Source organism: Cuculus canorus, chromosome 3 (genome assembly GCF_017976375.1).
Source record: "Cuculus canorus isolate bCucCan1 chromosome 3, bCucCan1.pri, whole genome shotgun sequence".
NCBI classification, from domain to species: Eukaryota; Metazoa; Chordata; class Aves; order Cuculiformes; family Cuculidae; genus Cuculus; species Cuculus canorus.
In genome coordinates, this window is record NC_071403.1 from 46522401 (window position 1) to 46548041 (window position 25641).

Here is a 25641-nt window from a genome sequence, read left to right on the forward strand (position 1 = left end):
AGCAGCACTGAGTAAAGCAGTAAGTGTGCCTAAATATACTTAGCAGCATTTTGTTTGTTGCTGGTGAGTTTCAGATGCTTGAGAGTGTACTTGCCTTTTGTATCTTCAGTGTATCAACTGAAACTTGATGTTCCGGGAGATTTTGACTGCTAGGGTATGGTTTACATTCTTTGTCCTGCAGGTTGCCTAGTTCTTCACTGTGATCAGGTTGTTTTATCAAAGGTATTTGAGTCAAGACTCTCTGAATGCTACTAGATACTGATTCTCTGTCAATATTGCTTTTCGTAAACATCGTACTCTTTCTTGATCAGCGCTTACTGGAGAAAGAACAAATGGGTTTTGCCTCTATCCTAGTAATTGACTCATCAGAGGCTTATCTCTGGGCAGGTTTTGTTATGCAATTCTCCTTTTGAACATATTACTATAATTTAAGAAGTGGTTATGTACAAATTTTGAACTTTGAAAGTTCTTAAAGTTCTTCTCAATAGGGTAACTTAAGTTTGCTTTGACCTTTTACCAGTTAGTAAGATTATGTAGGAGATCTCCCTTCCAGTTTAGAGATGTTCGTACAAATTTGGGTTTGATGGCTGAATGTGGTAACTGTCTTTTATAGTCAGTTATGTGGTACAGAGATGTAATTACTGTGATAGGTACAACACATTTTATCTTATTTCAGGTGACTTTAATTCTCTGTAGGATGTCTCTGCTCTTAATATCTGTAGAGATGCTGCTAGAGCCACCTTCATGTTTTCATGACTGTCTGTATGCTTTGGATAATATGATCTGAGGACTCCTGGGCACTTGGTCACAGAGTCTTTTGTTAGCCGGAAAGTGGTGATGGTGTGGAAAATTGCTTGATGTCACCTACAGTGTAAATTTATATACAGACAAGAAAAATGTGTCTCTTATCTGTAACTATTGTTCTTTGACCTGTGTTCTCTGTGTGTTCGACTCTCCGTGTTTGATTATTGAAATGCCTGAAGGAGTCTGAGTATTTCTCAGTCTCTGAAATCCTAAGAAGGTAGAGGGCTGCCTTTTTAGGGCTTCCTGCAAAGCATACAGATGTTACAGCCCTGTAAATGCACCCCTTTGGATATTATTGAGAAACACATTATCTTTCTTTCTCTATTTAAATGGCTGTGTTTGCAATGAAAGTGAAAAAATCCACATGTAGGTAATAAAGAGTAAAAAATAAGCAGATCCTTTAATGAAGAAACTGAAGGTCAAGACTAAAGATGTTTGCAAGATTTCCATTTATATGGAAACAGTTCTTTTTATGTAAGTGAACTTTGGAATAGATATGAAGATGCATACTTCAGCAAGTAAGATAAATCTGTATCCAGTAATGACCAAGGATATTCTGAATTTATGCCACCCTAACTCATATCTGTCTAAAATTAACTTACTTTCCTCTGAAAATGTCTGATAGTTGCCTCTGTCAAAATAAATAACTGATCTACATGGCCCATATGTCTAGTGTCCATTATGGTAATTCCTAAGTTTTACGTTATTAAATCATACCATGATGTGTTCAGGGAAGCTTACCATCAAGTAGGTACTTAAAATCAGTTTAACTGAAGACTGCAAGTCTTAACTCCTCATCACGTGACAGTGGTACTTTAATCAATAGTAGACTCATATTAATATGAGTGCCTTAGATACAAATCTCTGTATCTTGCTGCATTTGAATTTCTTTTAAATGTAATTTCAAGCTTGCACGTGCTGGTTTCATAGTTTTTATTTAACATGTCAGCATCCTGAAGATAAATGAGGTGGGCTTAAAAGTATATATCAGATACTAGTTTAGTATTAGTCTTGTCACTTGATGAAACCTACGTAGCATGGAACCTACACAGCAATTTTTAAGTTGCTGTCTTTGTTTGTCCCAGTCAGTTGTAGTTGTTTGTAGCCTTCATTCATTCCACAGGTTTCATGCAGTTTCACGTCTGCTTGGTTGTTCTTTACTGAAAACTGGAATACAAGGGTGATGGGTTGTTCTAAAAATTGTGAATGTAGCAGAGAAGCATTAGAGAGTACAAATACTTCATTTATTTGGGTGGAGGTGAATGTGTCTTTAAATGGTTGAGCAGCCCAACAGATTTAACATTAAAAAATTTGTTAGCTTTGTAGTCCCAAATAAGGGGAATGTACACTTTGTCTGGTTTGAATAATCAACAATATGTGAAACGTGAAATAACTATTTTTAAAATCCAGAAGAATTACTTAAATTATGATGCTCCCCAGCAGAACCTTCATCAGTTTTGTAGAGAAAGATTAAATTTTAATGGACAGACTGATGATAGAGGGAAAAGACAGACAAGCTTTTGAGCATATAATGCCTTCTTCTGCAGCAAGCATCAGGATCACTGCAGTTTGAAAACAACTGTATTGACAGTGTGAAGGGAAAAGGCTCTCTCTAGTGCATGAGGAGGTGCTTGGAAGGAGAGGTGATAAAGCTGTAAAGTTAGTAAGGATCACTTGCAGAACTCTCAGTCCTGACAGAGAGAGCATTGGGGTATGCCATAACAACTAGCTCATGATAATATTTGGTAGAGTTACAGCTTTTCATTCTTTAGCTCTACATCTGAAAGTGTTTCCTAGGACTCACTTGAGCGTTAGGAGTGAGTTAGTGGAATGGCTTTTTTTGTGAAAAATGTGTTTGGTTACTGAATGTTTCTATCTGTTTTTCCTTCTCTGTTCGTTAATACTTGTAAATCGTATTTCTTTGATTTTATCTACAATTTCCTGAAGCATATAAAGTTTTGCCATGTGCATGTCTAAAATGGTAGGATTTTTGATGGTTAAAAGATCATTTTCAATCAAAAGATATTAATGATTCAATTTGAAGGTCTTATGAAAAACTAGCAACTTCATTAAACTTTACCTGCAAGTGAAGTCTGTTTTGTCTGATTTAAAGATTGGGTTTATCTCTTGTGTGTTTTAACAATACGTATGCACACACATGGATATAAGAGATGTTTAATTAAAACGTGGAGTTTTAAACCTACATATAGGATCACTATACATGTATGTATGTTACATGAAAATTATCCATGTATAATTAGGGATGAAAATCAACTTGAAATTCCTATTAGAAAGTTGGAAATGAGGATGGTGATTATTTACAAAAGCCCTTAATAGCCCATCATAGTGATACAGGCATCAATCTGAAATCAGCAAAAATACTCATTGAGAAAAATAAAGCACAGATTTTAGAAAATGGTCTCCTGGTATCTCTGCAAGACTGAACATAATCTAGACTTTGTTGCTATTGCTTCCTAGTACTGTAGTAGTAGATAGTTAAACCGCAAAATGAGTTTGTCTTTCTGATGTTCAGGGGGAGGGGGGACATTGCTTTGTTTGCTTATGGATTTTGCCTTAGATTATTATTACTGATTTTTTTTGTGTGTTTTGTCTCCTTTAAAGGTCGTTTGTACGCAATGCAAACAGGGATGAAGATTGATAGTAAAACCCCAGAATGTCGTAAATTTTTGTCCAAACTTATGGATCAGTTGGAAGCTGTAAGTAGAATTTATTGCTCTTCTCTAGAATTATTCATGTTACTCTAATATTTATTTAATTTTCTGCAAATAATATATTTCCTCTGTCATCAGTCATTGGTGCAACTATTCTGTATGCAGGCAAAATATGATTTTAAGTTGTATATAATAAATTGGCAGAAGGATTGAAAGGGGGTAAAGCTATATGTGTATGTATGTTTGCATGTGTGCATGCACAAACAACTGAAATTTCATAGAGCAGGTATTTGCTGGTTTTGTCTATACAACATGAATTATAATAGTTCATATAAATTCTAATGAGAAATCATAATTCATTATGAGATAAACACAGGAGTTCTAGAAGACTTTTTAAATGTATTTGTCTTGGATTTTTTGAAGTTTGTAAGAATTATATTCATGGCTATAGAACTTGCTAGCCTGTTCCTTATTACTTTTGAAATTTTTGACCTGAACAGTTGTAGCCAGAGTTTTTTAAAACATTCTCTAAAAAATAAAGACACTTTTGATCATATCGTCCATTAGAGATTGAGGACCTTATAGTATAAAATTTTTTAAGCATAGTATTATCTCTGTGGGCAAGAGATAGCTATGCCATGCTCTTTGAAGTGGGCCTGATAGTATGAAAAAGTAAAACAACCTTAAGTAGAACAGAATTAAACAAAGAAAGGCAGGGTCATTGTACAGCTGGTCGGTCAGTGTAAGTTCCAGGAGCTGTTTGTGTTCATGTAGTGTAGTTTTCAATAGTATTGAAGGAAGCAGCATGTGGATTTTAAGATTTAAGCGCTCATTTGGCAGCAGAAAGTAACATTGAAAAATGAAGCAGCGTTTCTTTTGGTGTTCACTATTAATGATTCTGTCCAAAATCTATCTGTAGCAGTGCCTGAGTAGCTTGTGTGAAACCAGTGCAACAGCCTTCAGTTCTTCAGAAAGATGAAACACAAACCATTTGTCCTTTATTTGTACCTTGTGCTTCTTGCTGTGTTTTACCTCTGATCTTTTAGTAATGGGAAATGCAGTATACAGTGACTCCTTGTTGTGTTATTTCATCAAATTTTAACATCTTTAATGCGCCTGATTTTCATGCTCAAGAGGGAGCAGGATAGATAAGATTAGAACTCTGAAAAATTTTCCTCTTCATTCTCTAAGAATCGTTAAAATTTATTCAATCCCTTGTGGTACTGCAGCAACTAACCTGTCTGCAGTGTTCAGTTACTCCTTTTGTTTCAGATTTGGAAAGACTAGAAAACTAGCAAAACCCACGTTTTCATCTTTCAGTTGCTGGTAATATTGTGTGACAACTGATGCTCAGATGTTGAAGTTCCTTCCACATAGCCAGATGGTGTAAGGATGGAGAGAGCACTTCTAAGCATATCTAATACAGCATTTTGTGGGGTAGGAAGCTTGGATTGAACAAGCACAGGTTGGACCTTTACAGTACTTTACTAGCAGCCACTTTGAGTCTGCCTGTAATCAGCAGGGGGCGTGCAGGGAGACTGCTGGACTGCGCTCAATGATTTTCGTGGATTTCCGTGTTGACACAATTTATTATTTTAGTGGTTAAAACAAGAGCTCGCAAACAATCATGAAGTTCATAGTAGCAAAGAATATAACGGTGTAGATAGATCTGGAAATTCAGATATGTTCTTTGCGAGAAATTTCATAATGTTCCAAATATATGAATTAGAGTGATTTTTGTATTTTTGCATATGTTTGTGGGCTTTGCTTTCCAGCAGGTGACTGTTTTTAATAAAATTAAACTAAAATTTCTTGGTTTTTATTTTCAAGTTATGAATTATGATTTAAAACAGTACTGCTGCACTGAGTCACAGATTGTGTGAAGGATATTTTCAAAACTAAACAAGTTCCTTAACTTTAATATTTCTAGAAGTGTAATGTAACTGAGTCTCATTTGAAAAACAGTAGCACTTTGTAAAACAGAAATACATTTTGTGAACAATGCACAGTATGAGTTTGGGAAAAAACCTTCAAATTTAAAGTTCTATTTGGGAAGTTTATATTTCACTACTGAAATCAAGTAGCATTTCTGGCAGCATTTTAGGTATTAAAAAAGTGGTCAGCAATCTAAAAAATATGAAAATGCAGCCTGTATCATTAAATTTTCTTCACATGCACAATGAAAAATAACTTCTATTCAGAGATTGGTTTAAAATCTTTTAGCAGAGTAGAGGCTGCAGGTTAGGATCATGCATTGTTCCTGGTTTTGTTCACAAAGAATAACCTGAGATTTCCTTATGTGCAAACAGTAAGCCTATTCAGAAGATGTAAATCCACCTGTTGTAACTGTTAGAGGGTTATTTGCTTTGCTGATTTTTGTTAGGAAACCTGAGGATTCTTGTACTCCAGCCTCTTTGAAAAGAGGTCTTTTAAATTGCAGTACACTGAAAATTCTAGTGAATTCATAGGTCACTAGTCAAGGTAGGATTCGAATTCTTTGAAAGGTGTAATGAACTGCAGTCTTTCTGTTAGTAAAGGAAAAACTATCTGTAGTTATTCCTTCACAATATAGTAGTTGTGTTTATTTTTAGAGGGAGGGTTTTTGTTTAGTTTGGGGTTTTTAAGTATTTTGTGATTGAAGGTGGTATTCAGAGCTATTTATTCATAATATTTCTCCCTCCAAAAGAACATGCTTTCTCTTTAGCATGCTACTTTTATCGTTTGTTATGTTAGAAGCTGGAGATGTCTAAAATAACTCAAGTGTACCTGTTTCTTTTTTAAATTGTACTTGGCTTTGCCTAAATCAACAGCTCCTTCTGATTACAAAATTGCTAGGGTCTAAGAAGGTAATTAATGTGGGTTTTTTCAACTTTTATTTCAGATGAAAAAGCAATTTGGAGATAATGAAGCAATTACTCAGGAAATTGTTGGTTCTGCTCATGTGGAGAATTATGCTTTGAAAATGTTTTTGTATGCAGACAACGAAGACAGAGCTGGGCGATTTCATAAGTAGGTGAAAAATCTTTGGTTTTGTTATCTGAATACTGGTCAGAAAATTTGAATATCCAAACTCTTTAATTTGACTGGAAACAAGAATTGAGCTTTAATACTTTCATTTCTCTTTCAGAAAACGCAATTTGTTACTGCTTGTATGTCTCTAACTTAACACATCCACTGGTATCCTCCCTCTTATGTTCTTTAAGAGGTTGCCTTATAAAACCCCAGTCTAATATTGAGCTTGGCACCAGGCATGTTATAGTTTCTACTGTCCAGTGATATTAAAATAGTTGTTATGATACATTATGTGGTTTGACTTACAGCAATTACTACAGCATGTTGATGACTTCTCTAGGCTTTCTCTAAGATAATATAGGATGTCCTATATTCAACATTCCAAACTAAAAACGAAGGGCAGAACACATGACCACCTTTAAAAAATACTGAAAACTTTCTGCATGGTTGTCAGGAGACTAGTCAATATATTGCTAAGTTTAAACATTTAGAAGTAACTTCTGTAAAATCAGATTATTGAGAAAAATATTAACAATACCCTAAGCCAGCATGCCTAAAAGATGACTTTACCAAGTTAGCAAATTGATTTCTTTTTTACAGAAACATGATAAAGTCCTTTTATACTGCAAGTCTCCTGATAGACGTTCTAACGGTATTTGGGGAGCTCTCCGAAGAGGTAAGTGTTAGCAATATCAGGGTATTACCTGACTGGTTTTTCTGAAACAGGTGGAAATTACTGGCTTAGTTCTGTAAAGTTGTTTTTATAATTTGTGAATATGAAGTTCAAAGAACATGGGTTCTAATTGTGTAGTCAAATACACGTTGAGTCATAAGGAATTGTGCTGAGTATTTCAAGGAAGTAATGTGAAATATTATATAACTTATTTAGTAGAAAATGCTTCATGGTTTAAGTATCAGTTAAAAATTCAAAGTCTGATTATTACTGTGGGACACAGCATTGTGTTGAGCCAGCAGGAGTGATTATAGCGAAAAAGTTCCTGGCTTTTTCCACCTTCACTTTTTTCACTCTGAGAGCAAGAACTTTAGTACTAGTAAGTGAGGTGGAATTGTGTATTTTAGTTAGAATAAAGATTTTTGTTGTTTTGCAACAAACCCCAATTTTTAAAAATACCTTACAGTGGAAGTATATGAATTTGCATTATAAAAAATCACTTGCTATCTGGCCATTAGGACATGAATATTTTAATCCAAAAAATCATCAACTAAAGTAACTAATGCAGAGCTCTTCATGACCAGCAATTTTTTAATCAAACAAGTATTCCATAATGGGCTGAAAGAGTTCATGATTACTTTTATTACGGTACACAGCGTAATCTCTTGGTCCGTTTTAAAACAAACTTTCCCATTAGAAGTGTGTTTGGCTTCTCTGTTTTTCATGCCTCACAGAAGAATTAATTTCAGATATAAAGGAGCAGGTACTCCTAATTTTCAGAACAAGGAATACTTTATTAAGTGAGGATTCCTTGCTAAATTAACTGAATGAGAAGCTCATTTTGAAAATGTAATGGTATAGTTGATGACTTCTGGCAGAGAAAAAAATCATAGAAAGCTGTTAAAAGGAAAAAAATATTATAGAAGGATTGTTAAAGGCAGGTTGAAATACCTGGGAAAATAAATAAGAAACAGGAATGATGCTAAACAATCTGAGACAAAATCAGGAAGTGCTGATCACATGAGTGCTGAATATGTCTCTGGACAACTAAAGCCTCACAGCTAATCAAATTTTTCTTTTCATATTTTTTTCTTGAGCGTTACAGGCTTCCATGCTTACATTAGTAAGCTGGAGATATCCACTACGCTCTCATGCTCTACTCTAGTCAAGATGACAGTGCAGTAGACTTTGTGAAGTACCTTGTGAAGTACAATTTGGAATTTCAGTTTATTAATTCTATAAAACTTTGGATGTAATTTCAATCAGGACTTTTAAAAAGAGATTATTCTGTCTACCTCCACTTAACCTGGATTATTACTGTGGAAATCTGAGTTCACTAGTACCTTACAGGTGATGATGTGAAACATGCTATCAACCTGCACTGTTCACTTGACCAAATTATTCCACTCATCCTTCCACACTTCTTACCTCTGCTTATATTGAGCCTTGTTCCTTGGAATATATTGCCTCGTAACTGTCAGGTCAAGTCATTTCTCTTACAGCTTTTGACAAAGTAGTTGATTGGCGTAATTAGTTTAAGAGTCCCCGTAATAACTGAGAAGTCTCCTTGGCTTAAAATAAACGCTGTTGTAACAGCAATATAAATAGACATAGAAAGTGGCCAATCTTCATTTCATGTTTTGAGATAATGAAGTTGTATCTAAGAACAGTAAAATATATTTTGAAAAATGAAATGGAAAATCTCAAAATAGTTGACATTGTGGCATTTATTTCAGTCACAGTTGGTGAAAAGAATCTGAAAATGCAACTGACATGCTTATCCTCAACACATTTTTCCCAGAAACTGAAAATAATGAAAAATCGTGTGGGGTTTTTTTTTTTTTTTGATCCTGAAGTTGTTACCATATTTTTTCAATTTCAAACTGCTGTTGCTTCATGACACCATTTCAGAAGATGACTAGGCAAAAAATTACATTAACTGTCAATATACTAATTCGTATTTTTAGAAGCATTCATGTTTTTAGAAGCATTAATATTTTTTCTAACAACTGAGCTATTAAACTTGTCATTAACAGTTTATTTAAAATTGCTATTATAATCACTTCCTTTGTAGGTAGTTTATTGCTAAAATCCTTCTTCTAATTGTTTAAGTATGTTGTGAAAATATTAAATCATGATATTGAATGTCCTAGAATATCCCACACACTACATTAATTTGAAACTATAGCAGCCGCTCTGTATCCATGTTCTTAAATATAATTTTCTAAATTTAAAATAATGTAATTAGAAAATATTTTGTATTATTAATCAGCAGGGGTATCATTTTTAAGTTTTATGTATTTGAAATTAAATAATCATCTAGGTTTATGGAGATAGGAAATTTTCTTTATTATAATTTTACATCAATAATTACTACAGAGTACCCTGTCTCTCACACTGGATGGTCCTGGTATAATTTGTTTCCTTTTCCTGACATGCTGTACTAACTGAAGGTCTCCACATTTTCCTCTCATGCTGAGATCCTGTTAGGGCTGTTATTTTTATGTATTTATTTTTTAATTCACTGATTAACTTCACGTGTGTTGTTTGTGTTTAAAGCCATGTCATATGATAGCAGAGAAAGCAGTTTAGTTTTATAGTCTCTTCTCAGGGTGGAAAACATGCTTATATTTCTGTTTTGGATGCATTAATTTGCAGAAGTGAGTGATTTAAATGGCTGGCTTTTTCCCTTCCCCAGAATGTCCAGCATAGGAAGTACGCCAGGTGGAAGGCAGCATACATTCATAACTGCTTGAAGAATGGAGAGACTCCTCAGCCTGGACCTATTGGAATGGAAGGGGAGAGCTTGGGTATGTGTTTCCCCTTTCTTTTTAAAAGAGCAGAGGACTGGGTCAGGACCAGAATGGTGGTATGTCCAGTTGTTCAGGCAGGAAGCACTGCTTCTGTTTTTAATGTTCCATTCATGATAGGCTACCTCCTGCTTTTTCTATTCTGCTTCTTCTACTGTTTCTATTGTTATTTTATGTTGGACCTTACTATTTGATTGACTTATTTAATAATGTTTTTTCTCTTTCCTCTATAGTGGAGAGTAGTTTGAATGCAACCACTCTGTAAGAAGGCATTGTCACCTTTGGGCCAGAACTGTGCATTTCTTTAACACTACCCACAGTCCTTCTTTTAAATCTCTTTTCTAAAGTCATGATCCCTTTGCCAGTTTATCCTCTTTCAGGAGTTAAGTAGAAGTTGAAAATGGATTGATCATAGGTCAATTCACCTTCAAAGCAAACACCTCATTGTGTGACAACCCCTGTATAATAATGTGCTTTTCAAAGTAGGCTTATGGCCTGCTCTTTTTACAAGAGATTTTTCTGCCATTTTCTCACCCGTCCCCCTTTTTGTCGTGTTTTTAGTTACTTGTTCTTCTGACTACCTGGCTTTCCTGTATAGGACTCCTCAAAGTTACCTCCTTAACAGTTAGATAAAAAGTGCCCATTTCCAAGGACAGCCACTTAGTAAAATGAATGTTTATCAGAACAGGTTGTTTAAGGTTTCCAAAAGTATAACTCTCACTGTCTTCTGTTTAATGCATTCTACCCCAGTTAAACTCTGCTCTGAATTTAAAAGTCTTGGCTCCTTAGTGAGAAATGTTAGGGGCATCCAAACCTTTCTCATTTAGAGCTCTTTTAAGACAGACACCACCACTGTGAGCATGCAAGATAGCCTCTTCATGAAGTAACAGAACACATACTAAGCAGAAACTGCCTTACAAGAGTACATCGATAACATCCTAACCTATTCTGAGAAAGACAGTTCCATTCTCCTTATTTTTTATTAAAAATAACTGAACAATCAAAACAGAGCTGCCATATTATTTACAAGCATTATATCGTCTGTTTCTAAAGTATAGATCCAGAGACGTGAGAATGAAATCACTTACAGAACCATTTTTGCTAAAATACTGAATAGATTGTATTACTGTTCTTTACATAAGCTGACCATGCTTTTTAGTTGTTGATAAAACACATGCAAAATGCAATGCATTTCTGAAATATATCACTTTTAAGATAGTATATAATTATTAAATAAATTTTCAAAATATTTCTCTTTTATTTTACCATTGTTTGCTGGTTTTCTGCACTTAATGCTTTATAATTGTTTACTACTTCTTGCATTTCACCAGTTGCTTTTGATAATGGTCAGTTATCTTTAATAAGGGGTCTCTTCATTTTTCTCCTCAATCAGCACAGAATCCTGAAACACAAATTTTAACTGAATCTCTTATGCGAATAGGATGTCTTTGGGATGGATATTTTCATTATGCTTATTAAATCAGGCTAATTCTGTACAATGATAATAACCTTTATGTGTAATTCTTCACATTCCTAATGGAACAACTAAGAGCACTGAATGAATTTAATCTTTAAGCTTTCCTCTGAGATAGTATAGGAGTCACTTAACTTGATGGTCATTTATCTCTTAAATTCCATTTTAATTTAATAAATCAATTGTATATGGAAAAGAGAATCAAAGGTGGGGGGGTAGATAAGAGGTTCAGACGTAGACAAATAAGTGTGAAAAGTGACTCTCCACAGTGTAATCTCTTACAATTTATATCTCTTAGGTACCATTACAGTTAAACAAAAAAAAAAAAAAGGAAAGAAAAATTATAATTTATATCATCACCATTTTCTTAAGGTTATTGTTAGCCTTTATTTTGTTAAAAGTAAACAAAAGTGTCTGAAGGCCCAGATGCCAATTATAATTTCTTAGCAGTTTCCTGATAAAATGCTGTTTTACAGCTAAATGACAGCAAATATTTGTGAACAAATAAGGAGTATAATATAATTTGATTTCTGAGCTATTGATTTATTCTTGTTATTATGCTTTCCTTACCTAAAAATGCTGTACAGACTTAAAGCACTGGAATGGCAATCTTGCCCACAGAAACATGCTGTGATCTAGAAACAGGTATATTTGAAGTGAAGAATAGCAAAGTAATTTCTTTTTCAACATATGATCTTCTTCAAGATAGTTTTCTTAACTGCTGGTGCAGCTGTAGCAAGAAAGGTGTAATGCAACTTCAGCTGCAAATACATCTTTGTATGTCAGATTACACCAGTCTGACAATTTAATAGTGAAGCCAAGATGTGGGAAATACTTTTTGTTAAAGTGGTTGTAATGGTTAGCCCAATTAAATATTTCTGGTTTAAAATGAGTGTTCTTTAGTTTTCTGGCTCATAGTGTGGTAATGTTTACAAAGCTTACCTGTACTTCGTATTTACGTGAAATTAATTATGAATTCTAAACAATTGCAAAAATAGAACTTCTGAGGAAAGATTACAGAGTTTCAGCGAAAAATCTGTGTGCGCAGCTTGTGTAGAAACAATAATTGTTCCTCAGCAGCACAAATAGGCTCATACTTTGTTTTTATAAATGTAGTGGCAAAGGCAACTGACTTTCTCAAGGCTGCAAAAGAAATTGTTATAGGAGAGAAAGTAGAATTCAGGCTTTACTCAAATCCTTAGTATTTATTGCAGGTGATTACAAGCGGTTGTGTGAATAGGTGAAAAGTGTTGCTTTCATTAACAGGTTGTGTCTATGTGCAACTTAAAAGGGATACAAGAGCCTGCAATACCTGTCATTTGGCAATATCTTTTTATTTGTTGAATTGTATTTCATGTAGTTAGAGAATTTCTCGCACTCAGCTGTTTTCTGAGCAGTGAAATGAAAAATACTTTTTCACATTTATTTTTGGAAAAACTCCACAGTGTAGGTGTCTATCATGCTTTACACAACCAAGGCAAACATTTTATGCAAATTATTTTATATTAATAGAATCAGTAAAAAAGTGTGAATTCTTGCTTTGTGCATCCTAAGAAGAAAAGCAGCATTGTTTGCATGTACGACTGGACCTTCCCCATTCCTTTCTGCTTGCTCATTTTCTTCCTCCCCTTGCAAGTGGAAAAAGTGTGTTTAAACAGAGTGAAACTAGGTCTCTGTAGCTTGACAAATTACTGTTTTTTGCCAAAGTGTTATTTTCTTTGTGATTCTTGAAAACCGTACTGTAACTCTCAGAGATGTTTTTACAGCAACATAGGCATGCTTTATGCATTTCTGCTGTTGGATTTATGGATGCTTTTGTCAGGATGCCACCATTGAAACCTTAAAATGACATGTTTAGTTTATTAATGCAGTTGGAATACAAGTCCTAGACTACTCATGAAGGTCACTTAGCAGTAGTCCTAGGTCATCCCACAAGATTTTATATGAATGGAAGAAAACTAAAGATGTAATTTCAAATACAAAAATGTCCCTGAATGGTCGCAGTATAGCTATAGTAAAGTATTTTAAGTGTCACTACTTCCAATGCAGTATATAATATGTATTCTCCATTTATATTGCAGAATTCCAGGAAACCTGTATAGTCTCAGCTAGTATAATGAACAGTGTTTGAAGAGTTGATGAAGTTGTGAGTCCATTTCTCAATGTTGAGGGGGACGCTAAGCAAGACAGTGCTTCAGTGAAACCTTGCATTGTCCATCTTTTAGCAAAATCTCCAGTTAGAGAGAAAGCAGTGCAGCAGAATGAGGAAAAGAAAATGTTTTTAAATGAAACTTAATAGGTAATGACGGAGGTATTAACTTCTTGATTCTTTTGACTCCTTAAGAAAAGGAGTCCAGAGAACTGGAAGCATCTGGACTTGTTAAAAATAAAAATTTTGCTGGTTTTAAATTTAGTGTGCTGGGCTGCTGAGTTTAAATCATCATCAGTACTTTCTTACACTAGACAACGGAATGGCATTAAGCCCTGAGAATCCTCTTTGGACTGTTGGTTATTGGGCCAGGCATATCTGCCTTATTCCACAAAGTCCTGCCTTCAATAAATAAATGATAATTTAAAAAACTGAAATAAACCCAATAGTCTGGGCTTACTATAGTTCTGAGGAAAATCTAAAGAGCATATGGATTAGTTATGCTGGAATCCAGGCACAAAGGCTGATGAGAGTCCAAGACAAGAAACTCAGCTGGAGCTGAAATTGAATGTGAAACAATTGTGTTACTGTTTCACAGCCTGGTATTTCAGCATTCTTAAGCAAATTATGAGGAAATTTAAATTCTAGGTTATTATTGCTCTATGAGAAATTTCTTCAGTTTTCTGAGTGTTCATATCCATTCCTTGGAAAAGATCTGTTTTTCAATAATGCTATGGATGTTCTAACCACAGAACTTAAAAACATTTTGAGTTAAATGTTCTTTTCTGAAAGCCTGAAATCCTTCTGTTTAGCATTACTGTTAAAACTCTTCACAAATACTATAAGCACATATCTCAAAATGGTTTTAATACTTTAATTTTTGATGAAGAATATTTTAAATATTTACTTTACAAGAAGAATATTTACAATGCTTTAATGATATTTGGGCACTTCAAATACCTAAGAAGAGTTAATTTAAACAAAGCTACTTTCATGTTTAATACAGTTTAACATTTGTCAGTTGCGTAATGAACAAATCAAACAGCTAAGCTTGATCTCTTGATACATGTGCCTGATTAAAAAGTAAATTGCCCTTCTGTGAATTTGCTTCTTACAGGCACTGTTATTGATGGTGGGTTTTTTAATTGAGGTTTTGGGGTTTTTTTTGGATTACAGCATTGCCAGACTTTAACTGTTTAGGTTCATATCTTCCATGGCCATGTTGCCTACAGCCTTACACTTTCACAGGAGTAAGTAGAGACCGTAAACTATGCAGTGAGGAAGTTCAAAGCTGAAATTGGGAACGCCTTGGGCAGAAGATTGGGAGGTGGTACCAGACACACACAAGTATGTGGCAGGTGGTTGCAGGCATGGGATATGAAGCCCTGGTGAGACAGAAAGAGAAATTGGGATGGGACTGAAGAGCCAGATAAGGGCAACATTAAGCTGGGGCGGGGAAAAAATAAAAGAATACATGCACTAACAATTTAAGTCTTGGCAAGAAGAACTTACAGGTAATTTCTCTTAATTGAGATACTAAGTACATTGAAAACATGTTTTTTCCCACTCCATCATTCTCAAAAGTGGCTTAGTAATTTTTACAACAGCTTTCCCAAAATACAAGTTTCAGGTAAACACCCAATGCAGAAAATCAAACTTTATGGCTACAATTTGACCAAGCTATAAATTATTGATAACGGTGTATGAGAACTTGGGCAGCCTTACCTTCAGACAGCATGATGAGCATTGTTTGTAATTATTTAATTAATCTGATGTACAGTAAGGGTTTTGTTAAACTAAATTTTATTGTCTAAAACTGTTTTAAATTTTTTTCAATTAATACTAAAAACAACAAAAAATATAGCATTCAACCAATCGCTTATTCCTATCATGTTATTATTTCAAAGGTAGCATGTCTGCTGTTTACTTTTGAATGTCACATTTTTATTTTGCCAGTTTTAACACATTCAGTTTTACTTACATGCATGTTAGCCACGTGATATTGCAGTATGAGTTAGCAGAAAATATACCAAAGGAAAGATCTGGCACCTTAAGATATCCTTCGCCTTCCAAAATCTGCCAGGTGTTTGTTTGCATATGTCAGAAATAGCTTTATAAAACCACAGCCTTAATTACTTGTTGAAGCAAGTGAAAGTACTTCTCACAAGAGTAACACAGAAAAATTTTGCTAGCAGTGCTTGATACTCCTGACAGAACTTTGCTGCTAGATTTCTTTGCTTTTTAATACTTCAAAATAAAGATTCTTGCTATTAGACTGTGGTCTTGGGAGACATGAATTTGTTTATTAGTAATCAAATGTTCTGAATGAAAGTCATCTACTACAACATTGTGCTGTAAACCATAAATACATTCTTTAACTGCTTATTAAGCCCAGTAAAAATGTCCTAAATACTGTTGAGTTTACTCCACATATAACCTTTTCCTGTAATAAATAGTATTGTGAATTAGGTGGTAAGTCGTTTTAGTTATTTACTTTATTAAAAAAGGTAGTACCTGAACTACTTATGGGAGAAAGAGGACCGTACATGGGAAAAAATCTGGTATTTGTAATAGTAGACTGTTTAATTATTAAGCAGGAGAGGTGTTTGCATAGCACATAATCTTGTATAGTTGAAGAGTAGGGTTTCATAAAGCAGTTGAAGAGTGGGATTTCTTTCGCCAGCCCTAGAAACAAACAAGTTTTGTGCTCCTACATTTGTTTTCATCCCTTTCAAGAACTGGCTTTAAGCAAAGCCATTCCAAAAATTGTGCTCGTTACACCTGAAATTATTGATACAGATAAACACATACACAGTAAAAGATAATTAGCTTTTTTAAATTGAACTGAATTCAAATTAAGAAGCAGAAAGCAACCATGTTCTAAATTAACTGGGTCATTAGCATAATAAAATTGGACCATTACTTTTGCAGCTTTCAGAGCAACATTGAATAAACTAGGCCAGAATCTTAAAAAAATGACTGGATTGAAAAATAATGTGTGTTCTTTGTACATGCTGTGGAACATATTAAACCTCATTATTATTATAGTAGTGCTGTTGTGGTTTAACCTCAGCTGGCAACTAATCACTGCCCAGCTGTACTACTCATTCTGTCCTGCAGTGGAATGAGAGAGATAATTAGAATAGTAAAAGCAAGAGAGTTCATGGGTTGAGATAAAGACAGTTTAATAGGTAAAGCAAAATTTGCATGCACAAGCAAAGCAAAACAAGAAATTCATTCACTACCTTCCATTGGGAGGCAGGTGTTCAGCCATCTGTAGGAAAGCAGGGCTCCATCACACATAATGGTTACTTGGGAAGATGAACATCATTCCAAGGATCCCTCCCTTCCTCCTCCTTCCCCCAGCTTTTGTTGCTGAGCATGATGTTGTATGGTATGGAATATTGCTGTGGTCACTTGGGGTCAGCTGTCCTGGCTGTGTCCCTTCCCAGCTTACTGTGTACCCCCAGGCTGAGTACCCCCGGCCTACTCAGTGGTGGAGCAGTGTGAGAAGCAGAAAAGGCCTTGACACTGTATAAGCACTGTTTCCAGCACAAATCCAAAACACAGCCCATACCAGCTACTATAAAGACAGTTAACTCTATCCCAGCCAAAACCAGCACTCCATTTGTTGTAGGTAGTTATGACATGGCTAAGCGGTGTTTTATTTTCTTGTCTGGTATTACTTTCCCAACGTTCCCCTTTTTTGTTATTTGTGGTTTGTTTAATTGATGTGGGATGGAAGGATTTCTTCTTATAAAGTGTTTGTAAGGCAGATCCAGTCTTCCATATTCTGGTTCATGTATATATTAAAATATGGGTTACTGCATATTTGTAGTATCTTGTTCAACTACTTTGGATGCAGTATGTGGGAGTATAAAGGATTGTAGTAATCTGGCAAATTGCTCATATTCAGACCAGTAATGAGATGATTCTTCAATTTAAGCAGGACTGTTTGAAAGTATGTGAGTTTCAAGATCTTTATCCTATGGTATGTTGCTTTTTTACTTTGTCAAATGAACTGTAGGTGATTTGGGTTGATAAATGTTTATGTCACATGGTGGTGGCATTTTTTCTACTAACAAAAATTTGGAAAGAGGTTTTAAAAGAAAGCCTGAGTTTTGAAGTATTTGTACGGAAGAGTTGCAGTAATTTCTATTTTGTGTCAGCAGATGTTGAAAGGGAAGAAGCAGGCTCATCTTCTCTCCATAGTGGAACAACTCAACCAACATCATCATCATCATCTACATATGAAGCTAACAACATACCATCTAGTAACTACACTGGCATACATATACCACCAGGCGCCCACGCACCAGCGAATACTCCAGCTGAAGTACCTCATAACACAGGTATGACACAATGACACCCACAAAATTCATGCCTTTAATGAAAGGTAAATTCTAGCCTTCTTTCCATTACGTGCAAAGTAAAATAATATAGGTTTTCTATGGCAGAGGCCACTTCATAAATTAACATTGTAAAAATGCTATCAGAAATATTTTTTATGATTTTATGGTTTTTAAAATACATAATTTGTGTTTTGGAGCACAGCAGAAGTATATGGACTGAAAGAGTGAATGTTCCTGCAAACAGAATGGTTTTTTTCTTCTCTAGAGTCCTGCGTTACAACACTATACTGTAAAGCACCACTTGAATTTCTCATGTGGTAGATGAAATTATATTACTACATTTCATGTTTAGCTTTCTCTGTTCAGATAGACTGCTGGGTTTTTTATGTGGGAAGACATCTCACATCCCAACGTTATGTTAAACTGTTACAGTGCTGTAACAATCATGGAATCATAATATGGTTTGGGTTGGAAGGGACCTTAAAGATCATCTAATTCTAACCAATCGTACATTCCTTCTGTTGGGTTTACATCCTTTTCCCATGCAAGTGTGATTGACCTTCAACAATATTAGTAATGGAAATTTTGTCCCTGTGGCTATACATATTGGTCCTACATCCTGCTGCTTATTCCGTGTCAGTTTTGGACTGAAACCAGGATCTTAAAAATCCGAATTTAGTCTCAGTTGCTGTAATTTTTTTTTAAAAAAAGCAGTATTAAATGATCTATGAATACAACTTTTTCACCTCATTTTAGGTTCTTGTAATTAGTAACGCTAAAAAATTGAAAGCTGAACATTTATTCAAATGCATTTTTATATTGTAGAATGTAGAAGATGTTTTTGTCGCACAACTTTTCTTTTACTTCCTCATCTTAAAAATGCTTTACCCTATAGAAAGTTCAGGATGTTCTTTTTTTCAGCTTTATCAAAGGGAAATCCTTCAGATAGGTTGGGGAAGTGTTGTTTTTTCATTCAGCCTAGGTAAATATTTAGCCCTCTGTTTTTACCACATCTAAAAACTATGGAATATGTACTTTATTAGAATACACCAGTTCTGGCATTACATAGTTTAACCCCATGTGTCATTCCATGAAATAGCAGGTAAGTTAGAAAAGTGATTATACCTTCTTCCTACATAGCAGATCTTGTAGAAATAGCTTTGCTTTAGTCTGGTATGTTCTGGACATTCTGCAAAAATATAGTTTGGATTCATTGCAATTGTGAGTGTCTAAAATCTGAACAGAGGTGCAACAGTGTGTCACAGTGTAATTGTTGCTGCTTCTTGTGTCACAATCCCTTTTAAATCTAACTAGATTTTTTATTCTCACCAATTGTTTTCAAAGGAATTGGGAAGGAGGTAGTTTGCAAGTGTGAGATGTAGGCGTGGAGCTTTGAAGTGTAATAATGGCGACTTCCTCTGATATTAAAAGGCAGAATTTAAATTTCAAATATAAAAGCTTACTCCTACACTTCATTAGCCTGTTTTCCTCAATGGTCTAGGGTAACCAGTGTCTTTTGGACTAGTATTTTCTTATTTTTTTAATGTTTGAAATTAGAATTCTGTTAAATATTGTAGTGATAAAATGAATGATAGCCTCTAATTTCTTCTGTATTATTTTATAAAACATTCATAGTCTGAAGTTAGGGGTTTAAAATTATTTGTGACAAACTCAAAATTGGAGAGCTATCAGCTGCTTAATTTGAAAATTGCAGAGTTATTAGATTAACCTGTTCTGTTTTCTTATTTTGTCTGCTCACTTTTAAAGTCTATACATAGAAATCACCCCAGTTCTGGTTTTTGCACTGATTTGCAGGAGTGACAAGTAACACCATTGAGCCTCCTCCTCAGAATATTCCTCTAGTCGATCCTTCACTTTACAGTGCTCAGTCTGCAGGTAAGATGGTAGCATTTATATTGTACATAGACATGCTGTGTCCTCTGTGTTTCCCCTGCAGTGGAGGAAGAAGTTTGAGATACAATGTCATCATTTTCTGAATGCTGCTAGTTCAGAAATTTTAAAATCTGAACACATCTAAACATGTTCCTATGAGTTTAATAGTTTCTTAAATCTTTGCTGTAGTGTATGATTAGCGTTGTCTATCTGACTTTGTTTAAACAATGAGTTTAACAAAGAGTCTGTTAGGCTCTTAGTTATTTATGTTGTTACTTCTCGAATGAGGTTCTGATATACATAGCAAAGCCTATATTCCAGATGGCCTTGCTAAATTTGCTAAAATTTGGGGAATTAAAACACATTCCCTTTACTTAAAATTTCTTCTACAGAGTCAGTACATAAGCTATTTATGTACTTCATTAAATAATCATGACATTCTAGTGACATTTTTCTGTTGCACCATAATTATGTGTCCTTGCTGATTATAAGTGGTACCTATACTAAATCAAATAATTTATAAGGTACTACTAATGATGTCATTTTGATGTACGAAGGCATTTGTCTTTTAAAATGCCATCTGTCTTTGATGTTAAAATCACCCATAAACTGTATTATATATTTTTTTATGTCATCTTGCATGTATTGTGCTTTTTCGTGCACACATAAATGCTAACCTTGGGAAAACCGTGGCCTGTGAAAATGTAGTGACTGGCAGTAAAGCTGAAATTCTGATTCTGATTTGAATACTAATGGTCATTTTGACAAATTATTAACTATTTCCTAGGAGTTTTTCTGACCATGGAATAGATATTATAAAAAATAAGTTGCATCTATTTGTAATAATCAGATTTTTTTTGGCCATGTAATGTGTGTGTTGAGTGAGGAGAAGGTCTAGAAGTCCTGGTATAAAATCTGTTCACATTCTACCCTACACTCCATCCTCACCAAGGAAAGCAGATGGTATGTGTAATTGATGTTCTAAGTTCCAGTACTTGATACAGTCAAATGTTGCCTCTTACGAGTACCAAGTTTCGATAGATATATTCCTGTAAATTATAACTTAAAAGTATTTAGTTAGATGGTTTAGTGTATTCTGTTGTTGAAGAGGACATCCGTTTAAAGTACTAGCTTTACTGGAAAGCATTTTTAATTCAATGGAATGCTATTAGGGGAATTCAGTGTTTAGCTTGATTTTAGTCTGCTGTCATAAGAATGCTTAAGGATATGTCCTTTGTATTCTCTTGAAAACAATATTTTCAAGACCTGGAGACCTGTAGCTGAACTATTTTAATTTGGTGATAGTTTTTGAGTTTTGGGGGCTGTTGTAGGGGTTTCAGTACTTCCTTAACTAAAACAGATGAATGCTTTATTTAAACTTTACCATAGTAACTGCAAGTTGGACAGCAAGTTTTGTGTTACTTGGCAGCAAACCTTTTGTATTTAAGCAGCTTATCATGATGGTCTAGACAGTCATTGTAATAGGTTTTTGGATAACTGCTCTAAAATTTTAGTCACCATTGTTTCTTGGTTTAAATGTTTAATTCTAGTTGTCTAAAGTGTCAATAGTTTTGATTTAAACATTAGTTCTTCGTTAAGTGTTAGTAGTTCTGTTACCTGCTATCTGGATGGTATCATTCTATTGTTCCCTCTAGACACCTACCTACCTGTGATAACCTGATGTAATAAGTACATAAATATAAAGGAATTGAGTGACTTAAGGTGCCTTCTGTGTGAATTCATAACAACTGCTATCCTGTAATTAAGAGATTAAAACCCTTGCTGAGCACAATGATGTATATCTTAACTTGATCTAGTTTAGTATTTGCATGCCTGCATTCCTCCTCTACACATCTGTTTTGTCACTACAAGTCTGGGTCTTGTAACATCTTTAAGTGTTATATTCTTAAGAGGGAGCTCTGCCGAAGTGCACCCTGAGAGGTGATACAGCTCGTAGAGATTCTCAGTTTGAAAGGTTAGAAGATACACTGTAAGTTATGCAGGAGTTTGAGAGGGCATAGGGATATGTCAGTAAGCAGAGATAAGTAATAGTTTTGTTTGTACAGGTAGAATTAAGAAGCTTGCGATCAATGGAAGGTGTTTGTCCTTGCCTGTCACCATCCTGTGATGCATGCATGATCATTACCCAAAGCATCCCCCCTTCAGCTATATGTGTAAGAGTAATGGCAGATATCATTATTCTCCTGATGCTGCTGAGCAGTCCTCTTTATACCAATAGTACTCTGTTCCACATTAGCCTTGTTTCCTGACCCATAAGTAGATTTTGAAATACCTCTGTCTCACAACAGACATATTAAACCGTGGGGCCCAGGACCCTTCCTGAGTTCCTGAGATGCAGTGTGTATATTCAGGCTAGATTCTGTGTGACTGTTGAGGTTAGACTTCGGTATTCACCACTCCTGTGGAACTGAAATTTCCTTTGAATGGGAAGGAGAGATCAGTATTGCCTCCAGCAGATCCATAGAGCTAGCACATTGCAAAGAACACTTACTCCATAAGTTAGACACAATGTCTGTGTCTATACTAATAAATTAAACATACCTGTAAATATTTTGACACAGAGAGCAGCTGGTACAGAACCATTCACATCCATGCTATTAAACTTTTAAACCTTCTCAACAAAGTAGTTTGTGAAGGCTGCCAAGCCTGCTCTAACCACAAGTCGTGCCCAGAAATTATTTGGGAAGGTGCTAGTCTTCATGGTCCAAAACTATACTGGAGCCTGTTCCAGCAGTTTGACAGTTTAGACAGTCAAGTGTGAGTGCTGAGACGCATTCCTTGGCACCGTTGAATGTACTAGTATAGTCATAGCCAAACAGGATATTCCACATATTCCTGCAAGGCTCTTTCTGGAAATAAGATCAAATGTATATTTTTAAAATAAATTATATATTTGCTTTCCTTCCCATAACATGGGAGAAGCAATTTGATTAATGCTGTGGTGGCAGAGAAAATTTTGGTGAAGAATGAAGTATTTTATCAAAAGAAAATTAAGTTAAAGTAACAGTATTCCTTTAATTTTAGTCAGTGTGAATCCTTCCATAATTGTCCTGTGGGAACAGGTTTAAGAGTTTAATATTGACTTTTGAAGGCATCAAAGCTTGTACAGTTAAGCATCAGTTAATGTCTCTGACAACAGAACACAGAGATACTAAGCAGCTTTGTATAATGTGTGCCTGCACTTTTCTGGTGTAGTTTGCCTAAAAAAATTATTAGCTCTAGGTTTTGCTGAGTAACTGCATTCATAGTTGTGCTACATAGAGTTCTGGTAAAATCTTACTGTGTTACCATGTGCTCCTTTCCACAGATGGCATGGTATAAAGAAACCACTTTTCCATTCGTGTTGTCTGTGTAATAATGTTTGATTTTCTACACACAAAGAAAAATTAATAATTTGACATTTAATGTGTTTTCATGATATTAAGAAGAAATCTCTAAGGTTTTATATTTTGAATACCGTAACTATCTTCTTTGGCAAAAAGAACATCTTGTTTCAAAAATCATTTTAGTTACCTTTGCCATCACTGTTTTTATACACAGCTACATTATTAGAATGTTCTTAGATCATAAAAAGGAAAAGCCTCTGATGGATAGAAAAGGATACCAAGAAGCAGCAGATACATCGTGTAAAATACACATTATTTTCATTCTAAAACTGCTTTCCCCCCCCAGTGCTACTTTCAGGATCTTTAGTGAAAATTCCTTTTGGTTTTCACTTTTGTGTTCCTCTTAAACTAAAAGAATCATACTTGTTGACTTTAGTTATAGATTCCGTATGTCTGTAAATACAACTACTGTGCTGATAATTTCAGATTAACACAGAAGCAGGATTATTTCAGGAGAAATACAGTATACTTTACCCATCTGCATGTTGTTGGGCTTTTTTAGAGCTTAGAATCACAGGGTGGTTGAGATTGGAAGGGACTTCTGGTCCAGCTCCTCTGCTCAAGGGTCCTGTAAACCAAGTTGCTCAGGACCTTGTTCTTTGTGTTTCCCCCTACTCCTCCACTCTCTGTGGTTTAATTTGCTGCACTGAAGGAAGAAGTTTGAAAAAAATGTCACTGTTAATTCAAAAGACATTGAATCTCTCAAAGGATGGAGCCTCTCTGGGCAACTCTTACAGTAAAAAGCATTTCCTGATGTTCGCACAGGACCTCCTATGTTTCATTTTGTGCCCACCGCCTCTTGTCCTGCCACTGGGCACTACTGAGAAGAGCCCTGATCCTTCCTCTATGCACCCTCCCTTCAGGTATCTTTATACATTGATTAGATTCCCCTGAGTCTTCTCTTCTCCAGGCTGAAGAGTCTCGGCTCTCTCAGCCTCTCCTCGTGTGAGAGATGCTCCAGTCTTTTAATCATCTTTGTGGCGCTTTACTGGACTCTCTCCAGTATGTCAGTCTCACTCTTTTACTGAGGACCTCAGAATGGCATGCAGCACTTCATGCGTGGTCTTACTAGAACCGAATAAATCACCTCTCTCCCACCTGCTTTCAGGACTCCTGATGCAGCCCAGAATGCCATTAGTCCGCTTTGCGGCCAGGGCGAGTTGTTGGCTCATGGACAAATTGGTGTCCACCAGGATCCCCTGGTCTTTTTCTGCATAGCTGTTTTCCTGTTCTCCAAAGCTGCTTAACCCTTAGAATATGTAAATTGAAGTCAATTACTAACTTTTGTGCTTATAACTTTGATGTGAGTACAGACATTATAGTGAAGTTTCATGTTATTTTGAAAGCTTAAGAACACAGAGATGTTCTATTTCTATTCTGCATGTTCATTGTGAGGTGCTGACTTCAATAGGAGCCGAGGCTACTGAGCACATCAAAAGATCAACACCCTTGCTGGGTAAACTTTGGTTTATAAATTGAAATTTGTTATTTTTTTCCCTCAAGTTATGTCATAATAGCATCTGAAGTAGATTTCATAATAAATAAGGCTTTATGCCAGCGAAACATTAATAGAGCTCATACTGTAAAAATAAGATTAGACTGGTGAATTTAGGCTTCCTTCCAATAAATCAGTTGAATACTGGACTGATGCCTTGGCCAATTTTTAAAGAATGATTTTGTAGTTTCTTTTGGCATCATAGCATAAAGCCACTTTGAGGTGAAATTGGTCGTTTTAATTTCTTAAAGATGTTCAGTAATGTAGTCGCAGATTGACCCCAGCTGCTTTTAGTCTGTGACTTTAGGTTGCAGAAGTGCTTGTGTTTTTGTACTCATTCACTGTGCATTGACTCACATATTGACGTATTTCAAGAAATTTTCTCTGGCTTCACTTATTCAGCAGTAAAATAATATGCAGTGCAATAATAATGAGCCCACCAAGTTGTCAGGTGTATTGAAAGGAAAGTAAGTAGATTTCTACAGTGTATCTTAAAAATTGATAAAGTGAATCTTAGAGCACTTACCCTTCTGCTTTTTGTTGGGGTAGGGTTGTTTTGAAAACCAGCAGACCAGTCTAGTTTTTAATATTCCCAGGTTTTCCATTTTATTTGTTCAAAAGCTAATTATTGTTAAGTAATAAGATTGGGGAAAGGAAAAGCAAATATAATAGACATTTTCAGATAAGAACTGAGATTCTTTAGCAAACATTCTCACCGTATCGCTAAAACCAGTTTTATTTTGGAAGAAAGGGATCCAGCTAACTGAAATTGTATCATAAAAAAATGCATTTAAGTATATTTATGTCCTTGCTTAAAATTAGAAAGCTGTTATTAAAGCTAAAGATTTAATTAATTTTTATATAAAGTCTGTGGTACATTTTAACATGCATTTTTTCTTA

At 35.1% G+C, this 25641-nt stretch overlaps 1 protein-coding gene across 1 annotated transcript in view; it reads left to right on the forward strand.

The window, feature by feature from the left end:
- Nucleotides 1-25641, forward strand: part of VTA1 (vesicle trafficking 1) — a 54793-nt gene that overhangs the window by 10853 nt on the left and 18299 nt on the right. The window contains exons 2-7 of the mRNA XM_054061863.1: nt 3427-3521; nt 6358-6485; nt 7089-7164; nt 9860-9971; nt 17767-17946; nt 19762-19842. Of these exons, the coding sequence (XP_053917838.1) occupies nt 3427-3521; nt 6358-6485; nt 7089-7164; nt 9860-9971; nt 17767-17946; nt 19762-19842 (672 nt within the window). The remainder of the gene's footprint in view (nt 1-3426; nt 3522-6357; nt 6486-7088; nt 7165-9859; nt 9972-17766; nt 17947-19761; nt 19843-25641) is intronic.